Raw genomic sequence first — 15,312 nt, forward strand, 5'->3', positions numbered from 1 at the left:
AACGTCTCATCGCTCTGTTTCAGGTCCTCCTACGGTTCTGAAGCTAATACAGACTCTCCTGCTGTGAAGGGGCGGAGCCTCACACTCCAGCTGTGCTGTCATTGGCTGGCTGTGTTGCAGAGCTCTGATTGGCTGATTGTTGTATAAAAGAAAAAATATTCAGAGGACCTTCAGAAGGTTCTTCAGAAACTCGTTCCCCCCAGGCCACTACTGCCAGTTCTACAAGTTCTACCACTGCTGGTTCTACAAGTTCTACCGCTGCTGGTTCTACTGGTTCTACCGCTGCTGGTTCTACTGTTGCTGGTTCCACAGGTTCTACTGCTCCGGTTCTACCACTGCTGGTTCTACAGGTTCTACTGCTGCTGGTTCCACAGGTTCTACCGCTGCTGGTTGTACAGGTTCTACTGCTGCTGGTTCTACAGGTTCTACCGCTGCTGGTTCTACTGTTGCTGGTTCCACAGGTTCTACTGCTGCGGTTCTACCACTGCTGGTTCTACCGCTGCTGGTTCTACTGCTGCTGGTTCCACAGGTTCTACCTCTGCTAGTTCTACAGGTTCTACTGCTGCTGGTTCTACCACTGCCGGTTCTACAGGTTCTACCGCTGCTGGTTCTACCACTGCTGGTTCTACAGGTTCTATCGCTGCTGGTTCTACAGGTTCTACTGCTGCTGGTTCTACAGGTTCTACCGCTGCTGGTTCTACTGTTGCTGGTTCCACAGGTTCTACTGCTGCGGTTCTACCACTGCTGGTTCTACCGCTGCTGGTTCTACTGCTGCTGGTTCCACAGGTTCTACCTCTGCTAGTTCTACAGGTTCTACTGCTGCTGGTTCTACCACTGCCGGTTCTACAGGTTCTACCGCTGCTGGTTCTACCACTGCTGGTTCTACAGGTTCTACCGCTGCTGGTTCTACAGGTTCTACTGCTGCTGGTTCTACAGGTTCTACCGCTGCTGGTTCTACTGTTGCTGGTTCCACAGGTTCTACTGCTGCGGTTCTACCACTGCTGGTTCTACCGCTGCTGGTTCCACAGGTTCTACCGCTGCTGGTTCCACAGGTTCTACTGCTGCTGGTTCTACAGGTTCTACTGCTGGTGGTTCTACTGCTGCTGGTTCCACAGGTTCTACCGCTGCTGGTTCTACAGGTTCTACCGCTGCTGGTTCTACTGTTGCTGGTTCCACAGGTTCTACTGCTGCAGTTCTACCACTGCTGGTTCTACCGCTGCTGGTTCCACAGGTTCTACCGCTGCTGGTTCTACAGGTTCTACTGCTGCTGGTTCCACAGGTTCTACCTTGCTAGTTCTACAGTTTCTACCGCTGCTAGTTCTATAGGTTCTACTACTGCTTGTTCCACTGCTCCTGGTTCTACAGGTTCTACCGCTGCTAGTTCCATAGGTTTTACTGCTGCTTGTTCTACTGCTCCTGGTTCCACAGGTTCTATTGTTGCTGGTTCTACAGGTTCTACTGCTGCTGGTTCTACAGGTTCTACCGCTGCTGGTTCTACAGGTTCTAGTCTTTCTCTTCCATCCTTTTCCTTGTTTTTCTTGTTGTTTTGTTGTTTTTCTTTGTCTTTTGGAACCTTTTTCTCTTCCTGCGGGTTCCTCTGATCTCCCGCTGAGTTCTCCTTGGGTTCCTGTCCTCTGACGTCTCTGTTCTCTGACAGGAGGCGTTACTCGGTCACATTTTCTCATCATGGCCGACTGGACCGACTGTCTGAACTTTGGCATCTCCATCGCTAAACAGGCTAGTGAGGTAGGAGTCATGGCGACCAATGAGAACGCAGCACTGAGACAGGTCACTGGGGAGGGGTGAGGGGGGTCCAATCAGAGGGCCAACCTGTCCCAACCAATCAAATGGACTGCCGGCTGGACGCCAAAGCAGCAGTTTGATTGGACCAGGTGTTCTAGGTGTGAGTGCTGACTCGGCAGTCACAAGTGTCAACCAATCAGTAGCCCAGCAGCTGCTGTAGGTGTCCAATCAGCTCCAGGCACAGCTGATGATGTCATTTAGGTTCAGAGAGGGGTCACTTTGATAAAAAAAAAATATTCTGGAATGTCACGAACATCAGGTGCACACACACCTGACACACACCTGTGTGTTCTCCTGCAGTCTGAGGTCCGTTGACTTCATGTCTCATTTCTGTGTTTCTGTAACCATCAAACGTCTGAGTTTGTCATTAATGACTTGCATCGTTCCGTTCAGTGTGGTTCTCTGGTGGTTCCTCAGGTGGTTCTGTCAGCGTTTCAGCAGCACAAAGAGGTGAAGCTGAAAAGTTCTCCTGCGGATCTGGTGACAGAAACGGATCAGAGAGTCGAGAAGATCCTCATCTCCGCCATCAGGAACCGCTACCCTCAGCACAGGTTCCACTCTGTTCTACCACGTTCCACTGTAGGAACCCTCAGCACAGGTTCTACCACGTTCCACTGTAGGAACCCTCAGCACAGGCTTCACTCTGTTCTACCACGTTCCACTGTAGGAACTCTCAGCACAGGCTCTACTCTGTTCTACCACGTTCTACTGTTGGAACCCTCAGCACAGGCTCCACTCTGTTCTACCATGTTCTACTGTTGGAACCCTCAGCACAGGTTCCACTCTGTTCTACCACGTTCTACTGTAGGAACCCTCAGCACAGGTTCTATTCTGTTTTACTGTCATCACTTTTCTGTTCTTCCTCTGCTTTTCTTTCATTTTATAATCAACATCATTTCTTCATTTTCTTGATGAAGTAGAACATATGCTCTCATTCTGTTTTAGTTCTGTTGGTTCTCAGGAGAACCAGCAGACTGTGATCTGTGTTCTACCCCTCAGGTTCATCGGGGAGGAGTCTGTGGCTGCAGGTGAACATCTGGAGCTGACTGACAGTCCCACCTGGATCATCGACCCCATCGATGGCACGGTGAATTTTGTCCACAGGTGAGTGGCTCCACCCACATTGTGATGTCACACACAGGTGGTTTCACCTGTTTACACGTCACTGCACAGAACAGGACAGGTGTCATATTACACAAAATCAGCAAAACTTTGATCTGCTAGTAGCGCTGCAAATGAAGAGTGAGATAACAATAGCTAATGAGAGATTACAGGTGATTGCAGGTGTGATTGCAAGAAGTTGCTGCAGCTTGCAGTTGTAAATGTTTGGGAGAAAGCTGATATGGAACCTGCAACCTTCTGATTAGAGGAGAACAGTTCTACCAACAGAACACAGTTCCAACGCGTCTAGCAGCGTTTGACCACTTTCACTAAAATGTAATCTTCATGTAGACAAACACGAAGGTTCTGAAGAATGAAACGGTTCCATTGTGTTGAAGTGACGTTCAAACGGTTCGTCTACTGGATCTGGAATCAAACCCAGAACCTTCTGCTCTCATCTCAACTCACAGGTTTCCATTTGTGGCCATTTCCATCGCCTTCACTGTCAACAGACAGGTAAGCTCACCTATCAGTCAGTACACCTGTTGTTGTGGAAAAATTCTTTATCAGTTGTTCAAGTTGAAGAAATAAGTCTATTAAGAATCACAAGTTGTCTATGTTTTATTTGAAGCTTCAAAGGCACAAAATCACACAGAGTGCAGAGCAGTCTATGGGAGAGTACGAAGTCTCTGAGGGAGGCAACTATTTTTATACCATTCTTTAGCATTGTTGTATATGTGTATCCATAGTAACACATGTGGGGGAAAACCCAGCAGGGGTGAAAGCATCTTCAGCAAATACAAAAATAACTGATGGAGACACAGGTGCAAAATGTCCTATTGTATTGTTTCTTTGAAATGCTATATTGGTTTTAACACCTGTAGACGGAATAAATTGAGATATAGGGTCTAGACAGGTTCAATCAAAGGTTGATTGAACCTGTGGGGTGTCTTGAGAGGTTATCAGACACAAGCAGCTTAACAAGGTTATCAAAAGGTTACAAGTATCAAAGGTTATAAATATCAAAAGGTTATGACTGCATGTACTAAGTAGCACATATTGTATTGTTGCACATAATATATGTTTTCATATAATTAGTAAGCAATAATGCTTGTAGATAATAAATTTTCTATTACACTGTCACCTGTCAGTCAGTACACCTGTCACCTGTCAGTCAGTACACCTGTCACCTGTCAGACCCAGTTTGGGATCGTGTACAGCTGTGTGGAGGACAAACTGTTCTACGCTCAGAGAGGAGGAGGAGCGTTCCTCAACGGAGAACCGCTGCACGCCTCCGGACAGCAAGGTGACATCACACGTGTTACATCACACATGTGTTACATCACACGTGTTACATCACACATGACATCATGTCAGTTGGTTCTCATCTGCTAATGGTGAACAGAGACTTTAAGGTGGACGTATGTTTGTTGTTTCTCCTCCAATCAGACATCAGCAGGTGTGTGGTGGTGACGGAGATTGGGGCTGAGCGTGATGATGTCGCTCTGTCCACCATGACCTCCAACATCCGCAGACTGCTCCAGCTCCCTGTGCACGGGTAAGAACGCGGAACTCTGTGGGCCGAAATGCAGGAACCGTTCCGCTGCAGGAACCGTTCCGCTGCAGGAACGTTTTGAAGATTGTCCTTTGATTCTTTCTGGTTCCACTGTAGATCCAACAGCTTCAACATTAACTCAGAGACCAAAACAAACAGTTCTTGGATGTATAACTCCAGTTCTATGTAGGAACCATAACAATGGAGGTTTGTTCTGTTAGAACATCTTGAGATCTTTATGTTGTTGACAGTAATTTTAGAGAGGACAGAGAACACGTTGTCCTCACTGAGTTTAACCAATCAGAATCTAGACCCACACAGCAGTGCTTCAGGGTTCCTCAGGAGAACCGACCATGGAGGAGGAACTTTATTCTACCCTGAAAACTCCCTGAAAGAGGTTCTACAGGTTACATTACCCTAGAACAGCCTGTAGGCTCTAGTAGAAAACATCCTGATGGTTCCACCAAAACACAGTCCATCAGCCTGAAAGAACATCTGAGTTCATGTGGATCATCAAAAATTAATTTCTGCTTAAAAACACATTAAGAGTGGAGCAGAAAGAAAACTGTGGAAACGTGATTGGAACTTCTGTCACTGAACATGAAACATGTTCCTGTACTTTACTGTTTGTGTTCTCTGATCACTTTGCAGTGCAGATGTTTGAAACCTGGAACCATGACGTCAACTGGATGTCCAAAACCCATGACATGTTGTTGGCATGTTGTTGATGTGTAGTTGACGTGTAGTTGACGTGATGTTGATGTATTGTTGGCGTGTTGTTGACATGGTATTGGCGTGTTGTTAACGTGTTGTTGGCATGTTGTTGATGTGTTATTGGCTTGTTGTTGTGTGGTTGGCGTGTTGTCGTGTTGTTGGCGTGTGGTTAGCATGTTGATGGCGTGTAGTTGGCGTGTCACTGACGTGTTCTTCCTGTGTTGTAGCGTGCGTGCTTTGGGGACAGCAGCAGTTGACATGTGTCAGGTGGCCACAGGTGGAGCTGACGCCTACTACCACATCGGGATGCACTGCTGGGACATCGCTGCCTCCGCCATTATTGTGCAGGAAGCTGGAGGCGTTGTCATGGACACGGACGGTGTGTGTGTGCGATGTGTGAAGTCATGTGTCACCTGTGTGTACCTGTGGGGGCGGGGCCTCCCCTAATTGGTCCGTGTGTCCTCAGGCTCGGAGTTTGACATGATGTCGAGGAGAGTCATCGCCGCCAGCTCCGCCGCTGTGGCTGATCGCATCGCTCAGGTGATCCAGGCCTTCCCCTGTTGTCGTGACGACGAGGACAACTGCGGGTGTGGAGCGACAGGTGTAAACTGACTGCAGGTCACCTGACAGGAAATGTGATAAAAACTAATCAAGCCTGTAAACTGATGTGATGTTTTTGTGATTTCTTGGCATGGCTCACGCTGGGGGGAAACATCAGGTTTCATATTTCAGGCGTGTAGACAATAATGGAATAAAGGCTGGAATGTTTAAACATGCAGCTCCTGAACAGGTGACACTCAGGTGAGTCTATGAGGCTCGCTGGGCTTTATTTAGGTGCAGTGTTCAGTTCTCTGGAGAACAACTCAGTTTGTTTGTAGATTAAACTCTGTTTATTTAGGTCCTCTCAGCCGGGTTCGAATAAATAATAAATACATAATAAATAAATCCGCAATAAGATAAAGAGATTTTATTATCATCGTGCAGAAGTAAAGAAATTTGTCTTGAAGACCATGACAATTAGTAGCAGTGCAAATAAGAATAAAAATAGGTAAAAATACTCTTAAAAAAATTAAAAGAATCAAAGTACTATATACAGGTAAAGTGGTCCGTGTTGATAAAGGGGTCGAGTGTTGAAGGAATAAAATAGAGTTCTTATTGCACAGATGAACCAGGAGGGGGGGAATGTCTGGACGGTGGGGCAGTAGGTGGAGGGTGTGTTGGTGGGGCTGTTGGTGGGGCTGTTGGTGGTGGGTGTGTTGGTGGGGCTGTTGGTGGGGGGTGTGATGGTGGGGCAGTAGGTCGGGGGTGTGATGGTGGGGCAGTAGGTGGGGGGTGTGATGGTGGGGCAGTAGGTGGGGGGTGTGATGGTGGGGCAGTAGGTGGGGGGTGTGGTGGTGGGGCAGTAGGTCAGGGGTGTGATGGTGGGGCAGTAGGTGGGGGGTGTGATGGTGGGGCAGTAGGTGGAGGGTGTGATGGTGGGGCAGTAGGTGGAGGGTGTGATGGTGGGGCAGTAGGTGGGGGGTGTGATGGTGGGGCAGTAGGTGGGGGGGTGTGATGGTGGGGCAGTAGGTGGGGGGTGTGATGGTGGGGCAGTAGGTGGGGGGTGTGATGGTGGGGCAGTAGGTGGGGGGTGTGATGGTGGGGCAGTAGGTGGGGGGTGTGATGGTGGGGCAGTAGGTGGGGGGTGTGATGGTGGGGCAGTAGGTGCGGGGTGTGATGGTGGGGCAGTAGGTGGGGGGTGTGATGGTGGGGCAGTAGGTGGGGGGTGTGATGGCAGCCACAGCTCTGGGGAAGAAGCTGTTCCACAGTCTGCTGGTTTTTGTTTTTAATGACCAGAACCTTTTCCCTGATGGAAGGAGGACTAACAGTCTGTGTCCAGGATGGTGGGATCTCTGGTGATGCTGCTGGCCTTTTTCCACAGCCAGCTAGCATAGACAGAGTCCAGGCTGGAAAGCTGTGCTCCCACAATCCACCAGGCAGTTTTTACAACACTGGCCAAGTCCCTTCTGTTTCCAGCTGGAAAACCAGACTGTGCTGCAGTAGCACAGAATGCTCTCAATCATACTCCTACAATAATTCACCTGCAGACGCTCAGATACACACAGATTCTATCTATAGCAGTGGTTCTTAACCTGGGTTTGATCGAACCCTAGGGGTTCGGTGAGTCAGTCTCAGGGGCTCTACGGAGGTCAAGACACAGTCGACTCATATGATTGGTGATGACACGCCCTGCTTGGCCATCATTGGCTGCAGGTGATCACGCTACATTGCTTGGTCAATCTGTGCTGCAGGGAATTTGGTGAGCTCAGTAATCGACTTGTGACTGTCATGATGGTACGTTGTGTGATTTCTTTCTTGATATTTTAATCCATACTAACTATGTTGAGCAAAAAAAGAAAGTGGTCGGACGAATATGTACAACATGGATTCACATGTATAACAGAACGTGATGGGAGTCAGAGTCCTATCTGCATGATTTGCAATGCCAAGTTAAGCAATTCTAGTCTAGCACCGGCAAAACTAAAGGAACACTTCCTTAAGCTGCATGGAGATGGGGAATACAAGAACACAAGTGATGTTAATGCACGGTTCATTTTGTGCACCAGTAAAACATATAACTATGTCTTGAATTTGAAAAAAAACTTATTTTATTTTTCAATAAAGAAGGGTTCAGTGAATGTGCATATGAAACTGGTGGGGTTCAGTACCACCAACAAGGTTAAGAACCACTGATCTATAGTCTATGGTTAATTCAGTGAAGTTCCATTCTTCGTCCAGCAGGAGGCAGCAGCGCTCAGCGAAGAAGAAGAAGAAGAAGAAGAAGAAGAAGAAGAAGAAGAAGAAGAAGAAGAAGAAGAAGAAGAAGAAGAAGAAGAAGAAGAAGAAGAAGAAGAAGAAGAAGAAGAAGAAGAAGAAGAAAGGACAGGAAAGGAAGGAAGGAAGAACAGTGACCTGTGGCAGGTGAGAGGTCCGGACTGACCTCCTTCTCTTCTCTTTGTTTACCGCTGTTTGTTGTTTACTTGATGTCTTCTTCGGAAACTTCCGTTTTAATGCTCCGTTAGTTCAGCCGGAGGACGCGATACGTCACGGCTTTGCCTCACGTCATCACGTACCGTTCGATCTGCGGCTCATCAGTAATCAATAATCAGATATCCATATCGATCGATAATAGTTCAGTGTTTGTAAACAGAGTGAAGCTGCTGATTATTGATTATCAGAATCAGCTTTAATGGCTAAATACGAACACACCCTGGGAATATGGAAGAGAAAAATAAACTACAGAAAGAGGAAGAAGAAAAAAATAGTAATAAAATGAAATATAACTCAGGATATACAGAAATGTTAAGCTGGACAGGATTATATGAACAGTAGTGCAGAAAACAGAGACAGTACTGAACATGTCCACTGGAAGGCTGTCTGCTGGACAGGAGGACGGAGCTGGTTATCAGGAGATGGTTATCAGGAGCTGGTTATCAGGAGGTGGTTATCAGGAGGTGGTTATCAGGAGGTGGTTATCAGGAGGTGGTTATCAGGAGGTGGTTATCAGGAGGTGGTTATCAGGTGGTGGTTATCAGGTGGTGGTTATCAGGAGATGGTTATCAGGAGATGGTTATCAGGAGATGGTTATCAGGAGATGGTTATCAGGAGGTGGTTATCAGGTGATGGTTATCAGGAGGTGGTTATCAGGAGATGGTTATCAGGAGGTGGTTATCAGGAGGTGGTTATCAGGTGGTGGTTATCAGGAGATGGTTATCAGGAGGTGGTTATCAGGAGATGGTTATCAGGAGGTGGTTATCAGGAGCTGGTTATCAGGAGCTGGTTATCAGGAGGTGGTTATCAGGAGGTGGTTTTCAGGTGATGGTTATCAGGAGGTGGTTATCAGGAGGTGGTTATCAGGAGGTGGTTATCAGGAGATGGTTATCAGGTGGTGGTTATCAGGTGATGATTATCAGGAGATGGTTATCAGGAGGTCGTTATCAGGTGATGGTTATCAGGAGATGGTTATCAGGAGGTGGTTATCAGGAGGTGGTTATCAGGTGATGGTTATCAGGAGGTGGTTATCAGGAGATGGTTATCAGGTGGTGGTTATCAGGTGATGATTATCAGGAGATGGTTATCAGGAGGTCGTTATCAGGTGATGGTTATCAGGAGATGGTTATCAGGAGCTGGTTATCAGGAGATGGTTATCAGGAGATGGTTATCAGGAGGTGGTTATCAGGAGGTGGTTTTCAGGTGATGGTTATCAGGAGGTGGTTATCAGGAGGTGGTTATCAGGAGATGGTTATCAGGAGATGGTTATCAGGAGCTGGTTATCAGGAGATGGTTATCAGGAGATGGTTATCAGGAGCTGGTTATCAGGAGGTGGTTATCAGGAGGTGGTTATCAGGAGGTGGTTATCAGGAGGTGGTTATCAGGAGGTGGTTATCAGAAGGTGGTTATCAGGAGGTGGTTATCAGGAGGTGGTTATCAGGAGGTGGTTATCAGGAGGTGGTTATCAGGTAGTGGATGGGGGGAATAAACTGTTTCTGTGTTCAGGACTCTGTCGCGCTTCCAGAGGGGAGGGGAGGAACAGTTTATATCCAGGGTGAGTGGGCCTCTGATGTTCCTCTACCTCGTTCTAGTGGAGAACGGTTCCTGGATGGAGGGCTCCGATGATGTTCTCTGTAGTCTGTTCCTGTCCAGCTGTGAGGATCCAGATGTGCTCAAGACAGATTCAGTGACTCCAGGTAGAACTGGATCAGCAGCTCCTGCAGGATGGTTCTCCTCAGATCAGATCAGATGATCCTTTATTATTCCCCACATCAGGAGAAATTCAGTGTTCCAGCAGCAAACATCTGTCAGAGCAGCACTGACCATCTGTACTAATGATAATAATAGTGACATCAGCATACAGTGGCTTGTTTAATAAATGTAGCTGTAAAGATTTTCCCGTGGTCTGAGATGATCTGATGTAGTCCAGTTCATGTTCCATCAGCTGGTGGTGTTCAGTCTGTGGCAGGAACTCCATCCTCTGCTGAACCTTTTCAGGATGGAAGATGTTCTTCTTCCACTGCAGCTCCTGAGAGCCTGAAGTCCTTCATCATCTCCTGAAGTCCTCCATCATCTCCTGAAGTCCTCCATCATCTCCTCAGTCTGGAGGTGTTCAGCTCCAGGTTGTTCTGGCTGCTCCAGGCCTCCAGCTGTTCCAGATCTCCAGCTGATGAGCAGACCGGTCCTGGATCACTGTTGGTCCTGGATGACTGTTGTGTCGTTAAATTTGAGGAGTTCACCAGCTGGAGGAGCTTGGAGGTGCAGTGGTTGGTGGAGACAGGACATGGGGGGTGCTAGAGCTGACAGTCAGGTGGATGAGGAGACATCTCCCAGCCTCACCTGCTGCCTCCTGTCTGTCAGGAAGCTGGAGATCCACTGAGAGTCTGGCGGAGAGGATTTCAGGGACGATGGAGTTGAAAGCTGAGATAAAATCCATAAATAAGATCCTTGATAACTCCAGGAACATCTAGAGGCTGCAGGATGTGGTCCAGCCCCAGACTGACCTGTTTGCTCCATAAGTAAACTGCAAGAGGTCCAGCAGAGTCCTACTATGGTCTTCAGCTGGTTCAACACCGTCTCTAGAAGGACTTCAGGACCACAGATCTCAGAGCTGCTGGTCTGTAAGGGTTCAGGGTTTCTGGGGAGCCAGGATGATGGTGGAATGTCTGAATGTAGAGAACTTCACAGAGGTCCACAGATCTGCTGAAGATCCTGGTGAAGATTAGAGCCAGGTGGTCAGCTCAGGCTATTGATCAGACAGGTGCTCAGATAATCAGTCAGTCAATAATAAGGAGAATAACAACAATAACAATAATAATTACAACAACAATAATAATAGCAATCATAATAACAATAATATCAATAACAACAATAATAATAATAATAATAATACTTCTAAAATACTTTACTGTGAAGAAAAGAACTAAATATTTAGGTAGAAATAAAAAGAATGCAGTGGAGAAAGGAGGACTGGTCCAGGATGTGGTCCAGATGGATTAGGACCTGGTCTAGATGGAGGAGGACCTGGTTCAGGATGTGGTCTGGTTATGGAGAGCTCTGTAGGAGCTGAGGAGGATCTTGAAGTGGACTTTCTGGAGGTCAGAGATCCAGTGGAGGTTGTGAAGGACGGCTGATCACAGAGTGGGAGTGGGGGGACAGCATGGACCAGGGGCGTCCAAACTTTTTCAAAGAGGACCAGATCTGATGAGGTCAGCATGCATGAGGTCCAACCATCAGACATTCTCTGAACCATTAAAATCAAATGCAACGTGGCTATTTGATGGAAATTTCATTGCAAACGACACATTTTTCATTTAGTACAAAATGAAATGTTTCCATAAACTTTAAGAGGAGGGATCAGAGTCGAGTGGACAAATTAGCACTTCTCTCTGTATAAAGAGACATCCCATAATTAACAGACTCAACAGTCTCCATTTCTGAAGGTTCAGAGACGGACTGGACTATAGACATCACAGAGACTCTCTACTGCTGGTGTCCATTCTATACAGCTTATGGTCAGAATGGGTCACACTGCCACCTGCTGGTGGAACCTAAAACAGTTTATTTAACTGTGTATTAATACCTGGTCACATACTGGCAGCCACAAGTCCTGCTTTATAACAGAGACAGAGGACTGGATGTGGACATGCCTGGTTTAGTATGTCTGATAAAGAGACCAGCCATGTTCTTAAGGTGGTAGAAGATGTTTTAGTGATGTTCTTGATGTGTTGGCTGAAGGAGAAGATGATGATTCCTGATGTGAGGGACATGAGTCGAGTGGAGCCCCCATGGTGAGGGAGAAGTTGTGGGAGGATTTGGACCAATGGTGATGGCTTCTTCTTTGTTTAAAGCCATGACTTTATTTCTGTGAAGCCGTTGGTGATGGTGGTGATGGTTTGGTGGAGATGTAGAGCTGGTGGAGGTGTAGAGCTGGATGTGATGATGATAGATCAAGGAGGAACATGTAGAGGATGGAGAGGCTGAGAAGAGAACCCTGAGGAGCACCATGGAAGAGGATTTATTCACCAGTTAGAGAGTGTTAGACGCTGGAGAGATGGAAGGGATGGAGAGAGTTACAGTTAAAATGATTGTGTGTGTGTGTGTGTGTGTGTGTGTGTGTGTGTGTGTGTGTGTGTGTGTGTGTGTGTTTTTCTCTTCCAGAACTTTCTGCTCCAACATGGCCGACCAATGGCAGAGCTCCATGGATCACGCTGTCGCCATCGCACGACGAGCCGGAGAGGTTAGTGAGGAACCTATCGATGCGTATTGATCAGGTTATTGATATCGGTATTGATCAAATGATCGGTTTCTGTATTGATCAGGTGATTGGTTTCTGTATTGATCAGGTGATTGGTTTCTGTATTGATCAGGTGGTGAAGGAGGCTCTGTTGGACGACAGGGCGGTGATGACGAAGAGTTCATCGGTTGACTTGGTGACTCAGACGGACCAGAAGGTGGAGCAGCTCATCATCCAATCAGTGAAGGAGAAATTCCCCACACACAGGTAGGAAGCTCCACCTCCTCACTGCATGCTATTGATTATTGGTCACAGATCAATACTGTCACTGAAGAAGAGCTGAAGGTTTCGACAGTGAGGAGCAGAACATTTCTCAGAATCATTTTTTATAAATTTATGAATATTTTCACTTCAGAAGTGTAAAATAATCAGAAGAGCAGCAGAGTGATGTTAAATCCAGGTGAACAGGTGAGTTTAAAAGTCAGCATCCATCCTGAACAACGTCTTCAGAGTTCAAATCCTCCTGATTCCTCTGTGATGCAGCAGTAAAGTCTGTCCTGCTGCTGGTCTACAGGAAGTCGTTCCTCTGATCCTAAACCTCAGCTCATCTTCTAGCCTCCCTCTGAGGAAACACCCAGCTGAGGTTCCATCAGCGTTCCTTCTGCTGGTCTTCAGGTTCCAGTATCTGGAGGAGATCTGGAGTTTTCTGTCCAGGTTCTCCCCTGACCAGATCCAAAGCAGACACCAGAGGAACGTCAGGAGAATGTGTTGACTCATGTCCTTCTGGTCTGCTTGTCCTCCAGGTTCATCGGGGAGGAGTCTGTGGCTGCAGGTGAGTCCTGTGTTCTGACCGACTGTCCCACCTGGATCATCGACCCCATCGATGGAACTACCAACTTTGTTCATGCGTGAGTTTTATTTTGGACCTTCATCATGGTGGTGAGCTCAGGTTCCTCTGATCCTGGAGATCCTCTCAGGTTCTTCTGCAGGTGAACACTTTATTCTGAAACACAAACTGACTTCCTGAAACATCAGAGCTCATTAAACTCACTCTGACCTTCAGGAACGTTCATGTACAGACGCTGATGATTAATAATTTAATCAACTAAAAACATATGAACCAATCAGGCAGCAGAAGGTGGTGATGTCATAGATGTAGCTCAGCTGTAGTTCCTGATTGTTCCAGCAGGTGGAGCCTCTTCCTGTTTAATCCTGTAGAGACCAGAAGAGGTTAAAGCAGAGAGCACTGTGGGAGTTTAGCAGCAGCGGGCACCATGGCAAAGACTAAAGAGGAGGGTCGTGACCTGAAATGTTCCACCTTTAAATCGACTTCTCTGAAAGACGTTTCAAGAAACGTCTTCCAAAGAAGTCCTGGTTCCTCCTGAAGCTTCTACAATCACCAGGAACTGGATGGGTTTAGCAGCAATGGGCACCATGATAAAGACGAATGTGGAGGTTAATGACCTCCAACCAGTTGAAGACTGAGGAGGTTCAGGAGGACTTAGTTCCTGGTGGAACTCAGTGTGATGTGCATGTAGTTAAAATGTCTTCGTCTGACATCATCGATCAATGAGTGATTTATTGATTGAACACCAGCTGATTATTGATCCGTTTGTCTTTGAACAGGTTTCCTTTTGTTGCGGTTTCCATCGGGTTCTCCGTCAACAAACAGGTGAGATCAGGTGAAAAGGTGTAGAAGCTGCTGGTCCTGCTCCAATCTGAGATGCTTCCACCTTCCTGCTCCTTCAGGTGGAGTTTGGTGTCGTCTACAGCTGTCTGGAAGACAAGATGTTCACCGCCAGGAGGGGGAAGGGAGCGTTCTGCAACGGACAACCGCTGGAGGTTTCTGAGCAGAAAGGTCCATAATCAATAACTTCTTTACCAATCAATAACACATCAGGATAGGTTCAGCTGAATTCAGGGTCTCACCTGTTTGAAGACAGTTAAGATGATTAGACGGACCTGGACATCAGACGTTGTTCTGAGAACACGAAGCGTTCTCCTAAAGAACCTGCTGTTGTTCTCCTCAGACATCCAGCAGTCCATCGTGGCCACAGAGTTCGGATCCAGCAGAGCCCCCGAAGCCGTCGACAGGATCTTCTGCAGCCTGAAGAACGTCCTGAGCGTCCCGGTTCACGGGTAACAGCGGGCTGCTGCACACCTGCAGCCAGGTGAAGGTGTTTCCTGTCATCATGTGTGTTTCTCTGCAGGCTGCGTGGAGCAGGAACTGCAGCCATCAACATGTGTCTGGTGGCGTCCAGCTGCGTGGAGGCATACTACGAGATCGGGACCCATGTTTGGGACGTGGCTGCCGGGTCGCTGATCGTGTCCGAGGCCGGAGGGGTTCTGATGGATGTGGAGGGTAACGGTCCAGACGCTAACACTTCCTGTTTACCTGCCAGGTGTGTCTCTGACGGCTGTCTGTGTGCAGGGGGGGAGGTAGACCTGATGTCCAGGAGGATCATCGCCGCCAACAACAGGACCATCGCCCAGCGGCTGGTCAGAGAGATCGCCCCCTTCAGGCCGCCCAGAGACGATGCCCCGCTGCCCAATGAGTGAAGAGCTGCAGAGCATGCTGGGAAAAACAGTTCAGGCTTCATTTGCAAAGTTTGTAATAAATAGTTTGTGATAAAAACACAGACATGTCCGAGTGTTGATGAAGGCGGTCATAGAGCCACACTAAGCATGTTAGCATGTCCTCCTCAACATGCTAGCCTCTTTATTTATCTCATCAGGACAGTCTGCAGCTTTATCTGCTGATTACACCTCATTGATGAACTGTCGGAGTAGATGATGGATTATTGATCAGTTCCAGCAGCAACCTGCAGGCGGCCTAAGAGCCGAGTATTTAGAACCAGAGGACAGAAAAATA

At 47.5% G+C, this 15,312-nt stretch overlaps 2 protein-coding genes across 12 annotated transcripts; both read left to right on the forward strand.

Annotated features, from left to right (window-relative positions):
• The first annotated feature begins 196 nt into the window (after nt 1-196).
• On the forward strand, nt 197-6,364 carry LOC111577607 (inositol monophosphatase 1-like). Of its 10 annotated transcripts, none has more exons than XM_055014781.1 (9): nt 197-312; nt 1,658-1,746; nt 2,221-2,579; nt 2,803-2,907; nt 3,375-3,420; nt 4,102-4,210; nt 4,354-4,462; nt 5,401-5,552; nt 5,640-6,364. In XM_055014781.1, exons 2-9 carry the CDS (start codon nt 1,687-1,689, stop codon nt 5,783-5,785), a joined length of 1,086 nt encoding a protein of 361 aa, XP_054870756.1. In that variant the 5' UTR covers nt 197-312; nt 1,658-1,686; the 3' UTR covers nt 5,786-6,364. The 10 variants fall into 10 exon arrangements, 9 of the variants coding, with proteins under 9 accessions (XP_054870756.1, XP_054870755.1, XP_054870753.1 ...); XM_055014780.1 differs by having other exon boundaries at nt 280-398; XM_055014778.1 differs by lacking the exon at nt 197-312 and adding an exon at nt 881-975.
• Nucleotides 6,365-7,985: 1,621 nt separating this feature from the next.
• Nucleotides 7,986-15,079, forward strand: LOC129349917 (inositol monophosphatase 1-like). 2 transcript variants are annotated; one of them, XM_055014785.1, is made up of 9 exons: nt 7,986-8,134; nt 12,365-12,443; nt 12,574-12,707; nt 13,244-13,348; nt 14,067-14,112; nt 14,190-14,298; nt 14,471-14,579; nt 14,651-14,802; nt 14,872-15,079. In XM_055014785.1, the coding sequence occupies exons 2-9, from the start codon at nt 12,381-12,383 to the stop codon at nt 14,997-14,999; spliced, it is 846 nt and encodes a 281-aa protein (XP_054870760.1). In that variant the 5' UTR covers nt 7,986-8,134; nt 12,365-12,380; the 3' UTR covers nt 15,000-15,079. The 2 variants fall into 2 exon arrangements, with proteins under 2 accessions (XP_054870760.1, XP_054870761.1); XM_055014786.1 differs by having other exon boundaries at nt 8,063-8,141.
• Nucleotides 15,080-15,312: the final 233 nt, after the last annotated feature.

The sequence above is a fragment of the Amphiprion ocellaris genome, chromosome 10 (genome assembly GCF_022539595.1).
Source record: "Amphiprion ocellaris isolate individual 3 ecotype Okinawa chromosome 10, ASM2253959v1, whole genome shotgun sequence".
Classification (NCBI taxonomy): Eukaryota; Metazoa; Chordata; class Actinopteri; family Pomacentridae; genus Amphiprion; species Amphiprion ocellaris.

Bases quoted from the DNA above. Each gene is read 5' to 3' on its own strand.
- LOC111577607 (XM_055014776.1), top strand. From the start codon at position 2,047: ATGTCACGAACATCAGGTGCACACACACCTGACACACACCTGTGTGTT. The intron at 4,211-4,353 runs GTGACATCACAC...TCCTCCAATCAG, and splicing joins GCACGCCTCCGGACAGCAAG to ACATCAGCAGGTGTGTGGTG. The intron at 4,463-5,400 runs GTAAGAACGCGG...CCTGTGTTGTAG, and splicing joins CTCCAGCTCCCTGTGCACGG to CGTGCGTGCTTTGGGGACAG.
- LOC129349917 (XM_055014785.1), top strand. From the start codon at position 12,381: ATGGCCGACCAATGGCAGAGCTCCATGGATCACGCTGTCGCCATCGCA. The intron at 12,708-13,243 runs GTAGGAAGCTCC...CTTGTCCTCCAG, and splicing joins GAGAAATTCCCCACACACAG to GTTCATCGGGGAGGAGTCTG. The intron at 14,803-14,871 runs GTAACGGTCCAG...GTCTGTGTGCAG, and splicing joins GGTTCTGATGGATGTGGAGG to GGGGGGAGGTAGACCTGATG.